General features: G+C 42.1%; 1 protein-coding gene across 2 annotated transcripts in view; it reads right to left on the bottom strand.

The window, feature by feature from the left end:
- The window catches only part of TLN2 (talin 2), a 398,203-nt gene that overhangs the window by 96,284 nt on the left and 276,364 nt on the right, over positions 1 to 25,555 (bottom strand). For both annotated transcript variants that reach the window (XM_073619119.1, XM_073619120.1), the window contains exon 27: positions 19,931 to 20,033. In XM_073619119.1, coding sequence (XP_073475220.1) covers positions 19,931 to 20,033 — 103 coding nt within the window. The remainder of the gene's footprint in view (positions 1 to 19,930; positions 20,034 to 25,555) is intronic.

The raw sequence follows: 25,555 nt of genomic DNA, 5'->3' as shown, positions 1-25,555 counted from the left end.
CTCATTCAGTATATTGGGCAAAAACTTGACACACAGTAATTTGTTTTAAAGCAAAAAAATCAGAATAGTGTAACTTTTTGTCCACTGACTTCACAATTAGACGCCCGATTCCACTGCATCAGATGCCCAATTCCATAGCTTTATTCCTGAGCCACCAAAGATAGACAACCTAGTCCTCAATGCCAAATGAACTGGCAAACACCCCAGGCATCTCCAAAAGTTAACCAACAACCCTCTACCCTAAAAAGTGGAGGCAAACCTTCATGTCGAGGAAGGTTTGTATAAAGATTTCGGGGACTTTAAAGCCCCCAAACCTTGCAGGTGGCCTGGGAGGCATGATTTTTAAACAATGAATAAGGAGAAAATGTTGCTGTCTGCTTCAAAGGCTTCTTCAGCTGAGGAAAACTGATTGTATTTCCTCCAGTATCGTCCTTGATAAGGATATCAATGTTAGATCTTAGGACATGTCTTTTGAAGCCCATAAAAATCGGACACTTCCTAAATGTAGCTTTAGTAGAGAAAGGTCACAGCCAAAATGGGGTAAAGAACAGAGCCTGCCAGTGAGGACAGAGCTGCAGTGATAACTTTCAAAACTTTATTGGTTTAGGATCTTAAAGACAGGTACAGCCTCCGTCAGTAGAGTGGTCACTTTCTTAAAGAGGGACACTATTAGACTCACAGGAGAGTTAGACCATTTTTTAAAAAATAAAGTTCTCCTCAAACTAAGCGAGGCTAATAAGCAAACACCTTGTCAGGATATTTTTGATCTTGATAGAGGAAGTCCTAGAACAGTGGGTGCATTAAGGAAGGTCTTTGAAGTCTAAAGTAGTGGTTCTCAACCCTGTCCTCAAGTACCCCCAACAGGCCATGTTTTGGGAATTTCTCTTAGATTAAATAGCTGTCCAAAATACCAAGCCATTGACTCTGATTTAAAGCACCTGTGCAAGATAAAGGTAAACCTGCAACCATGGCCTGTTGGGGGTACTTGAGGACAGGGTTGAGAACCACTGGTCTAAAGGACCCAAAACTAGGAGGAAGTTGGTATAAGCAACAGACCGACTCTACTTTTTAGTTGTGCGCACAGCGTCAATAAGGGTTGAAATAATTTCTTAATTTGGAAGAAAAGACCGTGACAGCAACTCCTCGGAGGTAGCTCAGAGTTAAAGTTTCAGCAGCTAATAGGTCAGTGGCCACCAAGGCTGCAGGTAGATTAAATGCAAAATATGCAGGAGAAGGCACAGGAGTGGGTTTGAGGCATCTACATAAAGACTTAGCAAATAACCGGGTGATTTGAGGAATAAAGTTATGCACAATGACAAACAAAACTCAGCAACACCTGAGCTAGGCTAAAGAAGACTCCAAAGATAAGACAGACTATCAGCAGAGGAAATCAGGATTCCAGTTTACAGACATTGGCATACTGCAAAGTTTAGAGCCTTTTTTAGTAGGGTGTGACCTGAGGAGGCAGCCGGTAAGGCGGACTATGTCCCCCGTGTCTAGAGTCGGAATTACAGCAAGGCAATGTAAGGCTTAGGTTACAAGACAACACTTCAGAATGACATGCAGCTGGTAGCTGGCGAGGGACAGAGATGACCAAAATCACTATAGGCAAGTGTCAGAAAAAGAAAATCAAAGTTCCACAAGGCTCTTTGTAAAGCAGGAGCAGAAGTGGTGTGATGCTTACTTGGTGGGAAAAAGTGCATGTGTGCATGACACCACCCAGCAGATATCAGAATTGGATGGATTAGATCATTTTCCAGATTTTTATTGCTGTTTGTGTACTCACTGAGACAGAATTTAAGGAAATCTCTCTAGTTGGGGGGGGGGGGGGGGTGAGGACACAGCCGTTAAATACGGACATGAGCTAACCCTTTCCTGCTGAAAAAAAAATTTTGGCTGGAGTTTACAATTATTGCTTGATGGTAGATCCATATGCTCCGATAAGTAGTCTTAAAACATAAAGTAGCAATACATGCATGACCTAAGTTCTGTTTTAGTGGGGAATGGTGAGTTTCGGCTAGATTCTGCCTTCAAGCTCATGTATTATTATACCACAGGGGAATGATATAATACAATTTACCGTGCAAATATCAACTATTACTTAAAAGGAAGAAACAAGAAATAAATTGGACATTATGAACATCAATTCTCTTCTTTTGTTGTTAAACTGTGTTGTTCATCATCATTCTTAACACGCCAATTTTGCATTAAGGTCAGACCACATCTCTGTTGAGAGCACATTACTACACTTTCATCTGAGGCTGCAGATAAAAGCACCCATAAGCCTGTCTTTGGCTCTAAATAAATACATTGGTGCCACTATGTCTCGCTAGCAATTCTTGGGACTGTGTGCAGCAAAGCCTAAACAAAAAGTTCTATCTCCATCTTGTTAACACCAGAAAAGCAAGAAAACTGATCAACATGCTAATGAATTAAACAAAACAGAAAAAAACAAAAAAAAACCCCACCCTTTTAATTTTTAAGAAATACCTTTTCTTTTTCGTACAGCAGAGGACACAGGCATAATCATAGATGACTGAGAAATATGCAGCTATCTTTGGGTGATTGGACACTGCCAAACAAGAACTCTAAGTTTTTCCTAGTGTCCTTAAAGGGAGAAGATTTTTAATCTTAATGCATTCTATTCTATCCACTGCAACAGAGCAAGTAAGTATAACATATTTATTATTTTTATAGGGAAAAAAATGACACTTTACAATCACTTTAAGTGATAGATGTCTCCTTGCCACTGATTGAGATGGCTGGCTTCTACTAAAATGTTATTTCTGCGTGACTTCCCTTGGCCACTGGCATACCTTCCAATTTTTTGACATGGGAATGTGGGACATCTATTAAGAAAAGTAAGTAGGCTTAGGGCAGACCTCCTGTTACGCCCCCTTTAAAGGAGAATTATAAAAAAAAAAAATACAAAAAAAAAAACACATTAGTTAAAACCACAAGTGCTTTTTTTAAACCACTATTATTCCTTAACAATGGTTTTTGACATTTACAAATGCAGAAATGTAGAAATTGGATGAAAGGTTTAGCACTGAAACACTTATTAAAAGATATATAGTGCATTTTATAAACAACGATATAGCGCAGATCAAAATGAGGGTCAAATGAGGAGGAACATTGTTCCAAATCAGAGACAGCTGGGAGCTATGCACTGGGACAGTACCCTAACCAGACAAGCATTTTAAAATAATTGGGAGCAATAATCATCGCACAAAGGTTATCCCACACATTGGAAGATCTCTTTGTGAATGGTTGGTAGCCAATCATTGTTTTTCTTTCGCTTACTGTATATTTTATTGGTCTTTCAAGATGTACTACAAGTGCGCAGAAAAGAAGGCAAAATCAGAGAATAAACATTATATGACATATAGCAACAGTAGTCCCAATTGAAATGTATAAAAATGTGTAGAGAGGAGTCTTGAAATATAGCGGTCGAGAGGGGAACTTACAATGGTGGACTCTAATGAACTGGCCATGAAAACAACAAGAGGTAAGTAGGAGGGGGCCCAGCCAGGAGCCCCTACTGTATAAAGCCATTAGCGTGAGTGCAAACAGTGAACAGGGTTCAGGTTGTCCTTAAACAAGCCAGAGTGTTATCACTCAGCATGGAGGCACATTTTTCATTAATCATGGTGCCTATAACCCTATGTTATGTATGTATAGGGAGTAGGTGGGGGGGGGGGGGGGGGGGATCGGGGTATTAGGGCATAGGTAATTTGGTACACAATACAGGCTGGGTCAGTAGAAGATGGGCACGGGGAGCCCACAAGTTCATTTTTACAAACCTCTCTTCTTGTATTTTTTGTTGGTGTTTTTGTCCTTTTTCTTCCTTCTTACTGGTCCCCTCTTTCTCTAAACTGAGTTGGAAAAGGATGGGTCCCTTTGGTTATCGAGTCCTAGTTGGTGGGGCTTACGAGATGGAAGGGACAGAGGAAAAAAATTTTCTTTAAATTTAAAAAAAAAAAAAAAAAAAAAAAAAAAAAAAAAATCATGGTGCCTATAACCCTATGTTTCACCTTTATAAAGTTTAAAGTAGGTCGGGTCCAAGCTTTGACTGTGGTTTGTTGTGTGGTTAAAAAGATGATTATTTGAGTTATTATTAGTTATTTTTGTTTTTATTAGTTTTCTTTCATGTCTGGTAAAATTAGAGATTGGTCTGTTGGAAGTAAAGTCTACCGTTGGTTTTGAACCAGATTCCAATTATTGATGGCTCTGATCAAGTTCTATACCTGTATTCATCATTTTTGGCCCTTGGGGCACTGCCACCAAATGTGGCGAAGTGTGCCCTGTACTCTACATCCCTAAAAGCATAAATAAGACACTTAGGTTTGAATTTAGCCATGTGATTTGAGGTAAAATACCACTGGAAAAGTACCTAGTGGGCTTTTTTTAGGCCAGAATATTGGTGAAGCATTTTTCTGCGGTCACTAGATTCTATCCCATTTTGTTATATATATCTAGGTATTTCCCCAGCAGACGCATTCCCAGTTGATGGGAAACATAAGAGCTGAGTGCAAACGAGAAATTAGGCTGCTGAGTGTAGAATGGGGTACAAGCACATCGGCCAGTCTACTGATTAAAAAGCATACAGACAAAGTGATTGGATTTTATCCGAACAGCTCTACTTGAGAGATCATTTAACGTTTCTGAATGTGTGGAAGTGACATGATATCATCCAATGAGAAAATCAGACATATTTAATGCGGCAAGCTAAGAGGCTCTTTTACACTGGGAAGAGTGAAGGAATATGAAATATGTCCAATAACAGGAGGTGGGACGAGATTAGGATATCAGAGCAGGGTTACTCAACCTTTTTACCTTGGAGGAATCCTTGGCAAAAAGTTCTTGGGGAACCACTGAAATAATGTTTACATCTACAGCCCAAGAAACATGGGTGTGATCAGCTAGCTGTTCATTTAACATTTATTTTTTAGAAATGGCTTTAAATAATGGAATCAATATTAAAACAAACTACAACCCCAATTATGGATGGGAGCATATGCTGCTCTAAAACCTGGATGTATCCTTCAGAATTGATGATGCCTTTTCAGATGTGCAAACTGCCCATTCCATAAGCACTAATGCACTTACATAGTATCAGAGATGCAGGCTTTTGAACTCTAATGATTGCAAAAAAGAATGTCAAATTTTGATCCATTTGAGCACAGACCATTTTAAAAAGGAGCTTTGAAGCAATGGCAGCTTTTCTGAACTATGTTCAGATATGGCTGCTTCTTTGCATGACAGCGCTTTACCTTGGATTTTTGGATGGCATGGCGAACTATGTTCAGAAACCGTGATTTTTGGATTTCAGGAGAGCCCATGCAGAGATAACATCCATAACATAAACATGCCTGTTTTTAACCACTTAAGGACCAGCTTCGTTTTGGATTTTAGGTGTTTACATGTTTAAAACAGGTTTTTTTGCTAGAAACCCCAAACATTATATATGTTTTTTTTTCTAACACCCTAGAGAATAAAATGGCGGTCGTTGCAATACTTTTTTTTGCACCGTATTTGCGCAGCGGTCTTATAAGCGCACTTTTTTTTGGAAAAAATTCACTTTTTTGAATAAAAAAAATAAGACAACAGTAAAGTTAGCCCAATTTTTTTTATATTGTGATTTTTGGATTTCAGGAGAGCCCATGCAGAGATAACATCCATAACATAAACATGCCTGTTTTTAACCACTTAAGGACCAGCTTCGTTTTGGATTTTAGGTGTTTACATGTTTAAAACAGGTTTTTTTGCTAGAAACCCCAAACATTATATATGTTTTTTTTTCTAACACCCTAGAGAATAAAATGGCGGTCGTTGCAATACTTTTTTTTGCACCGTATTTGCGCAGCGGTCTTATAAGCGCACTTTTTTTTGGAAAAAATTCACTTTTTTGAATAAAAAAAATAAGACAACAGTAAAGTTAGCCCAATTTTTTTTATATTGTGAAATATGTTACACCAAGTAAATTGATACCCAACATGTCACGTTTCAAAATTGCGCCCGCTCGTGGAATGGCGTCAAACTTTTACCCTCAAAAATCTCCATAGGCGACGTTTAAAAATTTCTACAGGTTGCATGTTTTGCATTACAGAGGAGGTCTAGGGCTAGAATTATTGCTCTCGCTCTACCGGTCGCGGCGATACCTCACATGTGTGGTTTGACCACCGTTTTCATATGCGGGCGCTACTCACGTATGCGTTCGCTTCTGCGCACCAGATCGTCGGGACGGGGGGGTTTTTTTTAATAAAAAAAATTTATTTTTATTATTTATTTTACATTATTTTTTTTAAAACGGTGTAAAAATAAATAATTGTGTCACTTTTATTCCTATTACAAGGAATGTAAACATCCCTTGTAATAGAAAGAAGCATGACAGGACCTCTTAAATATGAGATCTGGGGTCAAAAAGACCTCAGATCTCATATTTACACTAAAATGCAATAAAAAAAAAAGTCATTTAAAAAAATGACAATGAAAAAAATATGCCTTTAAGAGGCGTGGGCAGAAGTGACGTTTTGACGTCGCTTCCGGCCAGCAGTGTCATGGAGACGAGTGGGAGCCATCTTAGCCTCACTCGCCTCCAGGCACAGGAGGGAGATGGACGCAATCGCCTCCGGTAAGCGGCAGAGGGCACCGGATCGCGGCGGGAGGAGGGGCACCTCTCCCGCCACCGATAAAAGTGATCTTGTGCCGAATCCGCCGCAGGAACCACTTTTATCAGAAAGCGGACCGCCGCACGAAAACGGGGATACCCAGGTTATGGCAGCTAGCCAAAAGTCAAAGTTTGGACGTACATCGGCGTGCGGCGGTCCGGAAGTGGTTAATGCAGTGCCATCTGAGGGCCGAAGATCACAGGAATCCACTAAAGCATTTCAACCTTGTCCCTTGTACACAGATATTTCTCCAGATTCTCTGGATCTTTTGATATGTGCCGTAGATCAGTGGTCATCAACCCTGTCCTCAGGGCGCACTAACAGGCCAGGTCTGCAAGATAACTGAAATACATCACAGGTGATATCATTTGCTGCTCAGTGATTGCAGTATTTTAGTCTGCATCTCCCCAAGGTAATGCATAAAATCAGGCCTGTTAGTGGGCCCTGAGGACAGGGTTGATGACCACTGCCGTAGATGATATATTTAAAGTTTTTGCAATTTTAGGTTGGGGAACATTATTTAGAAACTGCTGGACAATTTTTAGATGCAACTTTGGACAGGTTGGTGAACCTCTGCCCATCTTTACTGCTGACACACTGACTCTCTAAGATGCCCTTTTTATACCCAATCATGTTACTGACCTGTTGCTAATTAACATGATTAGTTTCAAAATGTCCTTCCAGCTCCTTCTTGTTAGTACCACTTACTTAGGCAGCTTTTTGTTGCCCTGTCCCAACTTTTTGAGAAGTGATGCTGCCAATTCCAAAAATAGGATTTTTATCACAGCTTACCTGTAAAATCCTTTTCTTTTGAGGTACATAACGGGACACAGAGCCTCAGTAATTACTGATGGGTTATAGGGTATCATTAGGTAATTGGACACTGGTCACACCCTAAACAGGAATTTCAACTCCCCATATAACCCCTCCCCTTCCTGGGGATACCTCAGTTTTGTAGCAAAGCAATATAAGTGTATTAGAAGAGGGGCGGGACCTCTATGTCCTGTGATGTACCTCAAAAGAAAAGGATTTTACAGGTAAGCTGTTATAAAAATCCTATTTTCTTTCTTGTACATCACGGGACACAGAGCCTCAGTAATTACTGATGGAATGTCCCAGAGCAATGCTATTTGAGGGGAGGGGACCACACAACGTAGGGTGTAATCAGACCTGAGGACCTCGTACTGCTGCCTGCAGCACACTACGCCTAAAGGCGATATCCTCATGCCTTCCCACATCCGCCTGATAAAATCTGGTGAATGTATGGACTGAAGACCAGGTTGCGGCCCTGCAGATTTGAGCCATAGGGGCCTGGTGATGCACAGCCCAAGAAGCACCAATAGCCCTTGTGGAGTGTGCCTTGATTTGAAAAGGTGGAATTTTCAGTTTCAAACCGTAAGCTTGAATAATCAATTGTCGAATCCATTTAAAATGGTAGACTTTGACGCTGCCTGTCCTCTATTGGGACCTTCTGGCAGTACGAACAAAACATTCGTTTTGCGAATTTGAGCAGTTGCTTTCAGATAGGCCTTGACTGCTCTTACTACATCCAAAGAATGTAGTGACCTTTCTTCCGTAGAACAGGGAACTGGAAAAAAGGAAAGCAGAACAATATCTTGGTTTAGATGAAAACCTGAAACCACTTTCGGTAGAAAGCTAGGATGAGGGCGCAATACCACTCTATCCTTGTGTATGATTAAATAAGGCTCTTTACAGGAAAGAGCTGCTAATTCTGATACTCTTCTAGCAGAAGAAATGGCTACCAGAAAAATTAACTTTCTTGTCAATAAGACCAATGAAATTTGACGTATTGGTTCAAAAGGCTGTTTCTGTAAAACTGACAGAACCAAATTCAAGTCCCAGGGGTTTAGGGGCGCCTTAACCGGAGGATTAAGACGCGTCACCCCCTGCATAAAGCTTCGAACCAAAGAATATGAAGCAAGTGGCCGTCAAAATAATACTGATAAGGCCGAGACCTGGCCCTTGATGGTACTCAAGGCCAGCTTCATTTCTAATCCCACTTGTAGAAAGTCAAGAATTCTACCTATTACATATTTTTTGGGATGCCAACCTATGGATTCACACCAGGATACATAAGCTTTCCAGACTCTATGATGAATCACTCTGGAAGCTGGCTTCCTTGCATTGATCAAGGTAGAGATCACCGGACCTGAAAGCCCACGACCCTTCAGAATGTGGGTTTCAATAGCCAAACCGTCAAATTTAGCGTTTGTAAGGCAGGATGGAACACTGGACCTTGAGATAACAGGTCTGGATGTGACAGTAGGGTCCCCGGGGAACCCACTGTCATCCTTACTATCTCTGCATACCAAGCTCTCCTGGGCCGAGCTGGGGCCACTAGAAGTACCAACTTCTTTTCCTGCCTGATCCTGCGAAGGAGTCGGGGCAGTAGCAGAATAGGAGGGAATGCATAAATCAGTGAGAACCAATGCCACGAAATCACAACGCATCTGTCCCGTATGCCAGAGGATCCTTTGTTCTTGCCACAAACTTGTCGTTTCTTTTGTTGAATCTGGATGCAAAGAGATCCTTATCTGGAACCCCCCTATCTCTGGCATATGGCCCAAAAGACGTCGGGGTGAAGAGACCTTTCCCCTGGGACTAACCGCTGGCGACTCAAATAGTCCGCCTGCCAGTTCTCTATCCCCGGAATGAAAACTGCCAATATGCATGGCACATGCTTTTCTGCCCAGACTAAAATCTGGTTCACTTCTCTTTGAGCTGCCCGACTCCTTGATGATTGATATAAGCCACTGCAGTGGCATTGTCGGACTGGATCCTGACCGGGCAACCCTGTAGCCTGAGAGTCCAGGCCTTTATGGCTAGATATGCCGCACGGATCTCCAGAATGTTGATGGGTAAGGTCCTCTCTGTTTTGGACAATTCCCTTTGGACCGCAGACTGTTCCAGAACTGCTCCCCAACCCGAAAGACTGGCATCCGTTGTTACCACCGTCCAGGTAACCGGTAGAAAGGATTTCCCTTTCTGCAGGCTTTCGGGTATTAACCACCAACCGAGGCTCTGACGCACTGCACGAGACAGGTGCATCGGAGAATCTAATGCCTGAACCTTCTTGTTCCAGGCCGACAGGATACTGTGTTGCAGTAGTCTTGAATGAAACTGAGCATAGGGAACTGCTTCGAATGAAGCTACCATCTTTCCCAGCAGCCTCATACAAAGGCGGACAGAAGGACCCTTTTTGGTCCTGACTACCAGAATCAGCTCTCTTAAGGCAGTGATCTTTGCCTAAGGTAAAAATACCTTCTCTTGGCTTGTATCTATGACCAGGCCCAAATACTCCAGTCTTCTTACGGGTTTTAAGAAAGACTTTTCTAGGTTAAGAATCCAACCTAGGTGTTCCAGGTAGTTTACTGTGGTCATCAAGTTTCTGCTCAAACAGGCTACCGACCAGTCTATCAAGAGCAGGTCGTCTAGGTATGCTATGACAGTTATACCTTGAGCCCTTAAACTGGCCATAGGAGGAGCCAAGATCCTTGTAAACACTCAAGGTGCAGTGGCTAGCCCGAAAGGCAGAGCCACAAACTGAAAATGGCGCCCTTCTATTTCGAAGCGCAAGTACTTTTGATGAGCAGAAAAAATGGGTACATGCAGATACACATCTCTGATGTCTATTGATGCCAGAAATTCTCCTCCCTGTAGGATGGAGACCACTGACTGAATTAATTCCATGCGAAAGGATAAAATCCTTAGGAATTGATTCAGATCCTTTAGATCCAGAATAGGTCTGACATCCCCATTTGGTTTTTGTACCGTAAAAAGGTTGGAATAAAATCCCAATCCTTGATCTTTCGTGGGAACCACCATGATGACTTTTTGCGACAATAGTCGCTCTAACGCTAGAAGGAGCGACTGCTTTTTCTCTGGATTTCTGGGGACACTTGATCTGAGGAAACGAGGAGAGGGGATTTCTTGGAACTCCAGTTTGTAAACTAGAGTTACCGTGGAGATTACCCATCTGTCCTGGAAATCCTCCTGCCAGAGCTTTGAGAACCGTAGCAGTCTTCCCCCCACCCGAGCAAGCGGGGGCGCTCCTTCATAAAGAGGCTTTAGCATCTTGTCTAGTAGGCTTCTTCCCCCAGGACTTCTTTTGTCCCTGGGGTCGACTCTGAAATTTATTTCTAGACCCTGACGGAGGAGGCCGTCGCGACTGCCTGGAGGCTGATGCTCCTGGCACTGGGGAAAGAGCCCGTTTGAAAGAGGGACGCTTACTCCTTTTCTTAAAAGGTAAGAGAGTGCTTTTCCCACTAGAGATCTTTTGGATATAATTGTCCAAATCCTCTCCAAACAGCCTTGCACCACGAAATGGAAATCCAGACAGAAGTTTCTTACATGGTGCTTCGGCTGACCAGTTCTTCAACCATAAGATTCCACGCATATGCACCAACCCAAGTGAAAGACGAGAGGTTTGGATGATAGAATCTCTGATGGCGTCAACAGCAAAACATAAGGCCGCTGGAAGGTTAGCCAACCCCTGGGCCTGCTGTTCAGGTAGAACTTTAAGGACCTGCTTAACATGGTCTCTTAAGTATTGATAGACTCTGATCGCTGCCACTGCAGGTTGAGCTACTGAACCTGCTAAGGAGAAAATATCCTTCAACAGGGATTCCATTTTCTTATCAACAGGATCCCTGAGCATCTGAGCATTGTCTACAGGACAAGTCAGACTTTTATTTACGGAGGAAATGGCGGCGTCAACGGCCAGTATCCCCCACATCTTTATAAACTTTTCTTCCATAGGATAAAGTGTTGAAAACTTTTTAGGTGGAAAAAAAAAACGTTTATCTGGGTGATCCCACTCAGAATAAATGAGCTTTTCTAGCAGATTATGAACAGGAAAAGCATGTGTTGTTTGAGGAGGCTTCAGTGACCCCAAAGAAGAAGAGGGTTCTTTAACTGACTCAAATATGGGTAACTTAAATGTGGAGCGGACCAATCCAGCAAGGATCTGTACTAAGACCTTCTCATCCTGAGAAGCTGAAGAGGGCCCTTCTCCACTTGATTCCTCAGAGGAGGAATCATCAGTCCCATCCCGATCCTCTGAAAGGGATTCCTCTCCTTTTTCCCCAGAGTTTCTCTGCCTGAGGGTCTTGGGTAACAGAGGAAGACCTAGTGCGTTTTCTTCCACTGAGTGAAGATGCGATTAAGGCCATTAATCTTTCCTCTAATCCATTAATGGTTGAGGAAAAAACCTCCTGCGTAATGTATACAGGGGCTGAAGTTCCAGAAACAGATGCAGCCCCCGACCCCAAGGGCTCTCCCTGGCCGGCCATCCCAGGTCCTTCGGGGGGGGAAGGCACTGCAGAAGGGGGGTCCTCAGAGCCTGAGGGAGATCCCCTAGAGCCTCTGGTTGTGGGGGTATTTGTACCTCTTCTACCCATAGTGCAAAGCAACAAGGTGGAGGTATCACACAAATGAAACACTGACTGCTGAGCGATGTAGTCCAGCAACTTGCTACTGCTACCAATGCCCAGTCAAGCGTTTCTTAGTAAATGCTGCCTGGGAGAATGCCTGTGTCCCACCTTACATGTGACCGTCAGCTCTGTGTCCCTCCATAGGCTGTGTGCACCTGAAAAGTGTGCTTTTTATAGCCTGTGCAGCTGGCGATGTGGGCGTCTAAGCATGCCAGACGTCGCGCTGACGCTCCGCTCCCCCCCCATCCTCTGACCACCCCCCCTCGTTTTATTCAAAAAACGTGCGCTTTCCCGCACGAGCTGACCCTCCGGGACCAGCATGGAGGGGAGGCTGGGGTGGAGGAGGAAGGAGAGAGGTCGGCAGATGATGGGGTCTGCCACATGGTAATGGCGGCGGCGATAGTGCGGTATACTACCGCCTCACAGACCACTGTGGCCCTCCTAATCCTGGGGGGAATATCCCTGCAGGAAGAGCCCCCCCATCCCATCCTACCTGGAGCTCGGCTTGAGGGGCTGTGCAGAGTCAACACTGAGACAGACAATCAAGCATGTGAAGGTATGTGCTCTTGGCAGCCCCTGGTGGCGACAATAGGCATAGCATACATTTACTAAAAGGAGAAACCTACTAGAATTAAAAAATTCTGTGGAATCTCCCTTACCTTATCCAGCTGCAGGGTTCTGTTATACAGACCCAATCTTCACCTCTCACGTTGGGCCTAGTTTGGAAAACCTTCAGAGACTGGGGCCCCCTATGGATAGGGGGATCCGCAGTTCTGGGCCTGTAAAGCACCCGGCCAAGAATAAGGCTAGAAAAACCAAATTCTGAAATGCGGGGTCCAGCTCTCTAAAAAGAGAAGCGTTACAGGTAAAACCTCGTTTCTTAAGACACGAGGCCCGGGTAACATCCAATTCGGCCTAAAAAGGACACTTTGAAATGGATCCGGTTCGCCTGGCTTGCCCCAATATAGGATATTCCCTTTGGAGCTCAGCACAGCACATCTTTACACGTCCAACACTTAAGACACTGGCGAAAAAACTGAGGAAGGGGAGGGGTTATATGGGGAGTTGAACTTCCTGTTTAGGGTGTGACCAGTGTCCAATTACCTAATGATACCCTATAACCCATCAGTAATTACTGAGGCTCTGTGTCCCGTGATGTACGAGAAAGAAACAACCTTTTTTTTTCTTAAAATGGTACATGTGTTTATGAGATTTGCATATTATGGCATTAGGTTTTTATTTAATTTTTTACAGTGTCCCGACTTTTTTGGAATTGGGGCTGTATTGAATATTTTCTGCACAGATGCTCAATCCTTGGTTCAATTTGAGATAAACGGGTTCAGGGGGACAGGAGGGCACATTATGTGGGGGGGGGGGGGGGATGGGCAACTCGCCACAGCTAGAACTAGCACAGCTACTTCCCTGCCTAGCTCTGCATGTGTTGGTAGAGGGGATGTGATCTACCCGTCAGCTGCCTGTGACTTATGGGTAGATCATGGCGGAACCCCTGGGGACCTCTTGTAGAACCCCAGTTGACAAAACCTGTATTAGAGTATTTGACTGAGTTCCATTTCTTCAGAGGCAGCTGTAAGGTGGGGTTCAATATAGTAGATTTGAGGGGGTCAATATCAGATTGAAGATCAGGATTGGGGAGCTGTTAAAATTTAAAACCATATGCAAAGCTCAAAAGGAAGCGTGGGGAGACACTAAGGGTGCCATCTGTGCCGCTATATAGTATTTCCCCCAGATTATGAATGCCAAGTCTACCAGACAATCTGTGGCAATATAAGACATGAGATGCCAGCCTCAATCTTAGTGTTTCCCAAATGAATTTTACAATTTTCCCCGGGTATGGGAATCAGTTGAACTCTGAAGTAATGGAGAAACTTGGAGAGGTAAAACATTTTTATAGCATGAAGTTTACCAAATAACAATAGGGTTCAGAGTGCCAGGTGGTAAATAGACATGAGAGTTTCTTGAAAAGGGGTGGGTAATTCAACTTCTATAAATAATCAAAGGAAGAAGTGAGATGGATACACAAATAGGGTACCAATCATTGTTTTTCTATGAACAAACTTTTGTGTGCATGACACATTGGCCAAATCTGGGTGGTAAGGTTATGTAAGACCATCATAACAGGTATGAATACTCTCACTGAACAAATCACAGGCCTTGAAGAAAATGTGATAAAGCCGTTATTCAGAAATACTGCATTTTATGCAAAAAACTACTAATGTCCAGAACAGGATCCACCATATACATCACCACCACATTTCTAGCGACTATTGAAGTAGAACCTTGGTATAGCAAAATCCCTCACAAGGATGGGATTGCTGCATGTCACATATTCTTATCATCCCTCACTAAGCCACTAATACAGTGCTGAGGATGTTACACAGCTCACTGAATTCAACCTAACACACAACAATTTTCCTTTAGATAATGAATGTATGGGTACTGCTATATGAATTAACATGGCACCGCAATATGCAAATTTATTTATGGCATACCTGAAGGACAAATTTCTTAACCATGTACAGCTAAAGCCATAATATGCTATTGCTAAATTGAGACTATTAACTTTATATTAGCAGAATAGGAAGAAAATCTAAGAAAAAAAAATCACTTGTTGCTTAAACTAGAAGAATTCCAATTTTTTTTCCAAATAGTTGCTTGGAACAAGATGGCTTAAATTAGTTATTTCCAGTATAGAACAATGCAGCCGCTGTGTGTGCTGTAATGGACTGTAGTTGCATTCGCTACATACAGTACGTGAAAATGTGTACTGGCAGCAGTATGGGCAATTTCCCATCTTTTGTCAGAATTAACCACATGCCGACCAGCGCACGATGATATACGTCGGCACAATGGCACGGCTGGGCAAATGGGTGTACAGGTATGTCCCCTTTAAATCTTCAGGGGTTCTAATTTTCTAGCAAAAAAAATGCAGGTTTTTACATACATGTGAGAAGTGTCAGAATTTGACCGGTGTTAAAATGGTTAAAGCAATTAAAAAATAAATTTTGGTGCACTTAGCCTTTAAAAGTCATCCACTAAAGCCAAGTGCCAGTCTTCTGCTATCAGTGGAAGAAAGTTCCCTGGAGGATGAAACCGCATTGTCTCAAATGGTTAGGTGTCGAAAAAAGGCAAAACGCTTTAAACAACCTCCAAAACAATCCCATAAAAAATTGGTTGTCAGTGACATTTTGACCCCCCCCCCAAATAATCCTCTCTCTGATGCAGTCAGTGGGATTGAATGAATGGATTAATTCATTAAATCTTTCTCCTCACCTTTTTTGGTTATGAGAGGAAGAGAGGGCTCACCTCTTACAGTACTACACTGCTTACATTGGTGATCTCTGTGATGGCCAATGAGATCTGTGTCTTTAGATGATGCTGTCCCCTGTCTACTGACAGCTGGAGGAGTGGCTTTGCACATATGTAAACAAGAAAAAAATGCACAAATACATCCATCTGCCCTAGTAAGTGCACAATGCAGCTGTTTAGTAACATAGTAGGCGTGGTTGAAAAAAGACACAAGTCTATCAAGTCCAACCTATGTGTGTGATTTTATGTCAGTATTACATTGTATATCCCTGTACGTTGTGGTCAATCAGGTGCTTATCTAATAGTTTTTTGAAATTATCGATGCTCCCCGCTGAAACCACTGCCTGTGGAAGAGAATTCCACATCCTTACCGCTTACAGTAAAGAACCCTCTACTTGGTTTAAGATTAAACTGCTTTTCTTTTAATACTAGTGAATGGGCGCGTCTTATTAAAATTCCCTTTTGCAGAAAAGTTTTATCCCTATTGTGGGGTCACCAGTACGGTATTTGTACATTGAAATCATATTCCCTCAAGCGTCTCTTCTACAGAGAGAATAAGTTCAAGGCTCACAACCTTTCCTCATAACTAATGTTCTCCAGACCCTTTATTAGTTTTGTTGCCCTTCTCTGGACTCTCTCCAGTTCCAGCACATCCTTCCTGAGGACTGGTGCCCAGAACTGGACGGCATACTCCAGGTGTGGCCTGACCAGAGTCTTGTAGAGTTGGAGAATTATTGTTTTATCTCTGGAGTTAATCCCCTTTTTAATGCATACCAATATTCTGTTTGCTTTGCTTGCAGCAGCTTGGCATTGCATGCCATTGCTGAGCCTGTCATCTACTAGGACCCCCATGTCCTTTTCCAGCCAGGATTCCCCCAGAGGTTCTCCCCCCAGTGTATAGATTGCATTCATATTTTTGCCACAGAAATGCATTTTTAATTTTTCTACATTAAACCTCATTTGCCATGTAGTTGCCCACCCCATTAATTTGTTCAGATCTTCTTGCAAGGTTTCCATATCCTGTGGAGAAGCTATTGCCCTGCTTAGCTTATTATCGACTGCTGCAGAAAAGTGCTTGACATTTTCTGAACCGACTTTGGGGCCCCGTATCTCGGGGCCTTTTAGTGCTAGAAACCCCAGCTTTGGATATGTTGTAGCGTTAGTTCCACTGGGGTTGCACACATTTGGGGTCCCTAGCACCAAGTGGCCCCGAGATACGGGGCCTCAAAGTTGGTCAACTGTGTCCATCTGCAGCAATGTCATTTCGGGACGCTTCGGGTCCAGAGACCCCAAATTTTGGCTGCAGCTAGGGGGCATCTAGGAACCCTTAACTACCGAGTTTGAAGTTTGGGTGACCTATGGCTGCAAATGGGCACAGTGAGGCATGCAAATGGGCACAGTGAGGCTTCAAATGGGCATTGTTGACCCTCTTTTCCACTTACAGTAGCTGCGCATTTCTCACCCTAGGCTTATACTCGAGTCAACACGTTTTCCCAGTTTTTTGTGGTAAAATTAGGTGCCTCGGCTTATATTCGGTTCGGCTTATACTCGTGTATATACGGTACTCACCCTATGGTCCATGCCAATGGACCTTACTTTGTACAGTAAATGTTTATGGGGAACTGTATCAAATGCTTTTGCAAAATCCAGATACACCACGTCTACGGGCCTTCCTTTATCTAGATGGCAGCTCACCTCCTAATAGAAGGTTAATAGATTGGTTTGGCAAGAATGAGTATTCATGAATCCATGCTGATTACTGCTAATGATACCGTTCTCTTTACTAAAATCTTGTATATAGTCCTTTATCATCCCCTCCAAGAGCTTGCATACAATTGATGTTGGGCTAACTGGTCTGTAATTCCTAGGGATGTATCTCGGCCCTTTTTAAAATATTGATGCTACATTGGCTTTTCTCCAATCAGCTGGTACCATTCCAGTCAGTAGACTTTTGGTAAAAACTAGGAACAATGATCTGGCAATTACTTGACCAAGTTCCTTAAAGACCCGCGGGTGCAAGCCATCTGGTCACGGTGACTTATTAATGTTACGTTTTTCAAGTCTATTTCTAATTATGTCCTCTGTTAGCCATGAGGGTGCTTCCTGTGACGTGTCATGAGGATAAACATTGCAGTTTTGGTTACTGAAGCTCCCCCGATTCCCTTGTGAAGACTGAAGAATAAATTCAATACCTTCGCCATCTCTCCATTCTTAGTAACCAGATTTCCTTGATCATTCTTGATGGGACCAATATGATCTGACCTCCCTTTCTTACTATTTATGTACTTAAAGTATTTCTTGGAATTTTTTTTTATTCTCCTCCGCTATGTGCCTTTCGTGTCCTATCTTAGCCGCCCTGAATGCCCCTTACATTTCTTGTTGCATTCTTTGTAAAGTTGGAATGCTGACGATGACACCCCAGCCTTGTATTTTTTGAAGGCCTTCTCCTTTGCTTTTATATGCATTCTTACATTGGAGTTAAGCCACCCAGGACTTTTATTAGCTCTTTTAAATGTATTTACATTGGGATGCAATGGCTAATACCCTTATTTAATATGCTCTTAAAGCATACCCATTTTTCCTCTGTGTTTTTTGTTCCTAAGATTTTATCCCATTTAGTATCTTCTAGCAAGGATCGTAGTTTAGGGAAGTTGGCTTTTTTGAAGCTCAGTGTCTTTGTATTGCCCTTATGTTTCCTATTTGTGTGATTTATACTGAAACGAATTGACCTATGATCGCTGTTTCCTAAATTGCCCCATATTTCCACAACCCTGATCAGGTCTGTATTGTTGGTAATCAGTAGGTCTAGTAACACTTTGTTTCTAGTTGGTGCAATTACAATCTGTACCATCTGACCCGGGAAATTGTCATGCAAGACATTTAGGAACTCGTGAGCCTTAGATGAATGCACGGTTCCTTCCACCCAGTCTATGTCTGGAGAATTAAAATTCCCCATTATAATGACACTTCCAATCCTTGCCACTAGTCCAAATTGTGATGGAGGTCCGTCTCCCCCTCCTCCCTCTCCTCCCTCTGGTTAGGGGGCCTAGAGCATACTCCCAGTATTACTTTCCCTTTAGTTTCCTCCCTTTGTAGCTCTACCCATAAGGATTCCACCACCTCCCTTGCTCCCTTAGTGATGTTGTCTTACATTCACTTGTACATCATTTTTGATATACAGGCATACCCCCCCCCCCCTCTTTTTTACCCTCCCTATCCCTGCGATATAGGGAATACCCTTACATGGTTGCCAGCCAATCATGAGAGCTGTTGAACCAAGTCTCTGAAATTACTAAAAACTCTAAATCCTCCTCGTACAACAGTAGCTCTAGTTCTCCCCTCTTGTCAGCCAGACTCCTGGCATAGGTGAACATGTCACTTAATTCAGACCGGTCGCATACTATCTCCTTATTGGGTGTTGCAATTAGGACTTGTTACTGTACTTGCCTCGGGTTAATGTGCTTTAAGGCAACCTACCACCAGTTGCAAGATCCAGATGTAGAGTGGCTAAAGTAGTTCTAAAGGCTGAAGGCATTTTACCTTAATGAATTCTACTGCAGCTCCCCCCTCCCAGCCCCCATATATGTACTTGAGCCTGATCTCGATCCAGAGATGTGCATGAGAGCAGCGGCTCAGAAACCACTGGCTCCTGCTGCTTCCAATCACAGCCAGTGAGGAGGAAGCAGGGGGCAGGGCTCAGCCATGCTCTGTGTGCCTATTTAAAGGCCAAGTTCACCATCTGGGAAAAAAAAAATCTATACACATTTCTGCAGAAGAAAAAGTACATTTATTTTTTTCTGCAGGAGCCTGGAAAGCATTGCACTTGTGATCAGTAGATCACAGGTGCAATGTCAGACTCCTACAGACCCTCAGTATAGCTGTCTGCCCATACCAAACAGTTACTGAAGCGCTGAAAGGTTAGTGAACTACGAGAGCGCTCACCAGCATCCTTGCAGTTCATTAAGAACTATAAGCCATCTGCTGCTGTGGCAGATGTTCCTTGTGGTCCGTTCATTCACATATCGCTGTGCATGAATGGCACAGTTGATTTGGGCATTGTCCCAAACAGCGGGTCCAGAGAGAAGAACCTCCGCCTGATGTCACAGGGGGAGGATGGGGGAGGGGGGGGGGGGTGCTAGCATGAGGGAGCTGCTTTAGCATGATGCATGCTACACCCTAAATATGTAATGTATAACGTGCTCCCAAAGGTGAACTTATCCTTTAATATATATGTGTAAACAACTAGCTTTGATTTGACTCTAATGGTAAAGCCTTTTACTGGCACATACTTGTTTGGGGTGGTTATACATAAGAAAGCTAAAACAGAAACTCTTTTTAACCGGGCATCTGAGGTACAAACAGCCAACCTCCAAACTTATAAATACACAATGAGGCGAAACATCTGGTGCTGAATCAAAGTGACAGTAATAGGCAACAGATTTTATGAGCGGTTGTGAGAGCCGGAATAAAAGGTTATACCTGTGTAATGTTCATTCCCCTGAGCGGCACACGTCAATAACTGAGCCATGGAGGAACCAACAGTCTTTGAGGTGCTGCCAAGGTCCTGGGCACACTTCTCCAACTGCAGTTGAAAAAAAAGAAATAAATATTAGAATTCCACTGGTAAAGTGTATTTGAACAGGAACATCTAGAAAAGGTAATTGTGCCTAAGCAGAAAGTAACATTGTGTCTTGAATTCCTACTGAAAAATAGGAGTGCATCTCTTTGCCAATCATTCTTAATGTTACCCCAGCACACCTTGCTAACCCATGTGCATTGCAGCGCACCAAAATGGTAAGGCACTACTGTGTCATGGAGTGTTGCATTACAAAACATGGTGCTTGCAACCTTCTTGGTGTATTAGGTAGTCAATTCAAATCAACTGCCTTAATGCAATGCAACAGTGTGAAATCAGCCTGAGCATCATTAGCTGTATATCTGCAACGTGAAATATTTTTTCCCCTGATTGCCAGTTTCACAACGTACAATGGTTCACGGTCTAGCTTTATCCATTCAATGGATATGTGCTTTTGGCTGCTGCGTGACTATTTCTTCACATGTAATCAAGAGGCCAGCTCTGACAGGAGGAAGGAAAGCCCTTCTCCACTATCTAGAAGGCAGCCTCACTAAAGAAGCATGGTGTGGAACAAGGCATGATAAGTGAGTAATGGGGAAAAGATGAGCTGCAAGTTAACAGGCAATATGGGTGACTAGTCAACTAGCTTGCCTTTTTGAACAAATCTTCCACAGCGCAGGTCCTCTTTAATGAAACATTTAAAAAAAAAAAAAAAAAAGGATCATATTTATTCCCATTAAACATAGTTTATTAGAGTCTTCAGGAGGCCCAACACACACGATATGGACTTCAGGGCGAAACGTTAAGGCTGCTCCATATACCCCTAAAATGCATGCATAAATCTATGAATATTTGTTCTCACTGTGGCAGACAAAAATGTCAGGGGTACATGGCGGTTTGATTTTTTTGCAATGTAGATCTTACTTGGCTATTCTGCCTGACACATATTGTGTATCAACATGACTATCTAGCAAACAGGATCTTTACTGGACCTCTATAGATGGCTTGCTTTATTTACCTATTGCAATTGCTGCATCAAGATAAGAATGGGGTATCACATAACAGTTCTACAGTTAATTGCACATGAGCTGCATACACAGTGGATGTTAAATACTGTGATATAGTGGAATACCTGACTCTGCACAAAGCTTACTAGAGCACAAGGGAATGCATTTAACACCATATTATACTTCAAGTGAACTGAGGAATGCATATTATAAACATTCAGTGCAATCAAAAATCATTCTATTTATACCACAAAATAAATGCACTTTAAAACCAAGATTCTTTGGCTAGAAAATCATTTACTTGTTGAATACATACAAATGAGTCAATTTGCACATAAACTGGGTGCTTGGATTTTTTTTAACCCCACATTAAAATAATGAACCAACCAAGGAATACGTAATAAAAACTTCCAGTGTAATAAACTGTCATATGCGCTTTATCATTTAAGTAAAGCGCTATATCACTGAGGACAGCTTGCCACTAAGCTTACAAGGTCACTTGTACACAAAAGAATCTATTGGCCTTGTAATGATTTATATAATGCACTGATCCGATGGATTATCTTCACCAGTGTTAATTTTGGCAGCAAATTTCAATTTAGTTTTAGTCTTAGGACTAAAATGGCATTTTAGTTTTAGTCCCATTTTAGTCATATTTAGTCAACCAAATCTCCAGTACATTTCAGTCGACTAAAACTCATTTAGTCGTCTAAAAATCTAACGGGTGTAATTAAATTGTAATGCATTAGTTAACATTTCTCTACCATTTCCAAATTCATTATATACCGCTGGAGTGAAAAATCTAATATGTTATTTATTATGGTATTGAAGTATGAACATGCACTACAGACCAGTGTTAATTTTGAAGTCAAATTTCAATTTAGTTTAGCTTTTGACTAAAATACCATTTTAGTCGTCTAAAATAATATTAATTTAGTCGACTAAAATATTTTAGTTGGCGAAATTAACACTGATCTTCTCTGTGGGTATAGTGAGGGTAGCAAACACCACCCAAGCGTAAAAGTGCACATGTACATTCATGTGTTATCCAGCTAGTTTATGCAGCTGAAATAAATATGATTCATACTTTGCGACAGAGAAAACGTCTACATGGGAAGGACAGTTTGTGATTAGAACAACAAGGATTATACATTTTTAGGTTGCCACATTCCTAGTTCACAGGAATGGCACGTTAATATATAGCTATGTAGAACTGAATGTCTCTTTTTATGGGACTACAAGTCCTAGCAAGCTTATCTAGTATGGTCCAAAATAAGTAACATGGCAGCTAGTTTCCCTATATACTTTCTTTTGCACCTATATATTGAAGTTACCTATTGTACTAACAGTCAGGTTTAAGGACATGATGATGCGATTTTAATTTGGACATTTTCATGTCTGATCTGATGCCACAGGTCAGGATCTGTCCTAGCATTATAAAGTTTGTTTCCAGACACTAAACTAGAGGAATTTTCATGTACCTGTAAATTGCATATCTTGGCATACAGTACAGGACACAGAAATGGATTCTTAGACCATGACTTATATACCAGTACCATAAGCTGATCAAACACGCCCCTAGCCCCCCCCCAAAAAAAGCACCACACACGTGTAGAGGTCGACCGATATATCGGCCGATATTTGGCGTTTTTTACTTAATCGGCATCAGCCGATTGTGCTGATAAAAAAGGCCGATTGTAACTTCAGCTGTGACTTGCAAATGACTTCTGTAATAGAGTCAATGCAAGTTGCCTGAAAGTTATCTTCTCTCCTCCTCTGGGCAGCCTGCCAAGTCTGATAAGAAGATACATTGTATCTTTCAGGTTCTTTTTTATCAATAGACTGAACTCCGTGTAGGAATTCTCAGTTTAACCATTTAAAGACTAAATCTTTTCTGACACTTGTTGCTTACAGGTAAAAATCCTGTATTTTCTACTAGAAAATCACTTAGAACCCCCAAACATTATATATATTTTTTTTAGCAGAGACCCTAGGGAATAAAATAGCGGTTGTTGCAATATTTTATGTCACGCGGTATTTGCGCAGCGGTCTTTCAAACGCAATTTAAAAAAAAAAATACAGTAATGAATTAAAAGAAAAAAACTAAGCAGTAAAGTTAGCCCATTTTTTTTTCGTCCAAAAGTTTTGGATTACCTGTTTTTGTGTATTTAATATTTAAGATAGTTTTTTTTTTTTTTCTAAATTATACATACAAGTGAACTGATTGGAGGTTTGTTTTGTTTAATGTTTAAATGTAAAAAATTTTCTGTATCACTTAAGGTTGCTTTCACACTGGAGCGGTCATGCGTTGATGGTAAAACGCTGCTAGTTTTAGCGGCGCTTTACCGTCATTTTAGAGGCACTATTCGGCTGCTAGCGGGGAGCTTATAACCCAGCTAGCGGCCGAGGAAGGGGTTAAATGCGCCCCTGAAGCGCCGCTGCCAAAACGCTTTGCAGGTGCTTCGGCAGCGGTGCGCATTCATTTCAATGGGCAGGAGTGGTGGTATAAACCGCTCCAAAGATGCCGTTTGCAGGACTTTTTTTTACATCCTGCCAGCGCATCGCCTCAGTGTGAAAGCACTCAGGATATCACACTGAGAGTGCAGGGGAGCCGTTTTACAGGCACTTTAGGCACTTTACAGGCGCTCTTTTTAGCCCAAAAGCGCCTGAAAAAACGCCCCAGTGTGAAAGGGGTCTAACTGTTAGATTTTATGAGATGAAGGGAAAAAAAAAAAAAAAAATCGGCCAAATATATCGGCCCAAAAAAAAAAATCGGCATCACATATCGGAATCGGCCACCGCGATTTCTAAATATCGGCATCGGCCAGAGAAAAACCCATATCGGTCAACCTCTACACACGTGTTAGCAAGCAATAAAGTAATCACAGAAGAGAGGGGAGGGGCCTGTGTCATGTACTGAACTCCAGGATATGGAATTTACATGTATATCAAAATTCCTCTTATCTACCATATAGTACAGGACACAATTATTGATTCAAAGACATTGGTAAGCCCCCAAGCATTAATCAAGGGCTGGGCAAAAATACAGCTAAACAACAGCAATAGGCTAACCGGAAAATACAAGAGATGTCACAGAAAATGGAGGAAACCAGCTTCCAAGCTATCCTGTCTCCAAGTGTAAGGAGGAAGAATTTAAGGTAAAAGTACCACTGCTGGTGGGAACAGAAGATGGAAACCATTCTTATGGGGTTCCCCCAGAAGCTTGGCTACGAGGTCCTAGCAGGTGACAAGATGGAGTAGACTTCAGTAGAAAATTGCACAGCAGCTACAAGGTCTTAGGGGATAGAGATAAGATGTAAAGGGTTGACCAGAACCTACAGGGTCCTAATTGAAATGCCATAAGCAGGGCCAAACCAAAGGATGTACTGAATGAAGGACAAGTGGAGAGAACTCAGAGCTAAGATCTCAGGAGGTATCAAGCACATGGAATGAAAAGTACTAACATAAGAAATATCCATGAACAAAGGATATCAGAAATTCATCTATCAATGCTGTTGTGCATTCTTTGGCGAAGGAGTAAGGTTGAGTAAGGCATGCAAGTGCCAAAGCTCCTATACACTGCAGATGGCAACATTTAATACAAAATTGGCTATGAATTTATGCGGCACCAAGGTTACCACCCAGGGAAGAAAAGGCAGGATAGGCAACCTAGCCCAGAAATTAGTTGAATATTTGCAGCTGTGAAAGGGGTAGGGAAGGGTGCATCGGGGCTCAGGACAAAGCCTGGTGGCTGAAGCCAGGAATCACATGCTATGGCAAAAGGGAGTAGCAAAAACTCTAATTTGTGGAACTAACTTCCAAAAGTACAGTGGATAAAGAACTGGGAAAAAGAGCAATAAACTACCCTTGGGCTGCCTCAAAAGAGACTCCACATATGAGAAAAAAAAAAAAAAGAGACAATTTAACAGTCCTGATAAAAAGGCTACAACATTTTTTAAGCCATATAATTCTGTGCAAAGTAGGGGCAAGAGCTCTAAATGTGAAAAAAGATTAGGACTATCTAGAATAGGAGAAAGTTCATCATTGATTCATCCAGCCCAGGTAGCCATAGTTTGAGCCGCCACTAGGGTGACAATGGTCATATCTGTGGCACAGGGCCTTTCAGCACAAAGGAGGATTTCAGGAGTCTCCAAACACTTATACACTGATTTTTTTAAAGGAGGAGGTACCCGCAATAAATATGGTAGTTTTAGCATTCAGCGCAAGAATAGCCAGATCCACGGTTGGAGACAGAACATTTTATGATAAGCATTATGTTCCGCATTCATAAGTTAAAAGACTTTGAAGTAAGGAGGGGGAAATAACTGGATTGACTAGTCCAGTTTGGCCAATCATTGTATAATGTCCAACTTATCTGAACCAGGAGTAGGAAAGTGCTTTCTACAGAGGGCCCTCTTTTCAGTGCAGTTTTGAACATACTGCATTTTTGCAAAACTAGGCTGAACTATCCAAAGACTAGTATGCAACATCTTGATCAATGAATCCACAGTAGCCAACAAA

This window comes from Aquarana catesbeiana, linkage group LG03 (assembly GCF_042186555.1).
Source record: "Aquarana catesbeiana isolate 2022-GZ linkage group LG03, ASM4218655v1, whole genome shotgun sequence".
Taxonomy (NCBI): domain Eukaryota; kingdom Metazoa; phylum Chordata; class Amphibia; order Anura; family Ranidae; genus Aquarana; species Aquarana catesbeiana.
Note: the sequence above shows the minus strand (reverse complement) of the source record. Positions and strands in the feature narration are given on the sequence as shown.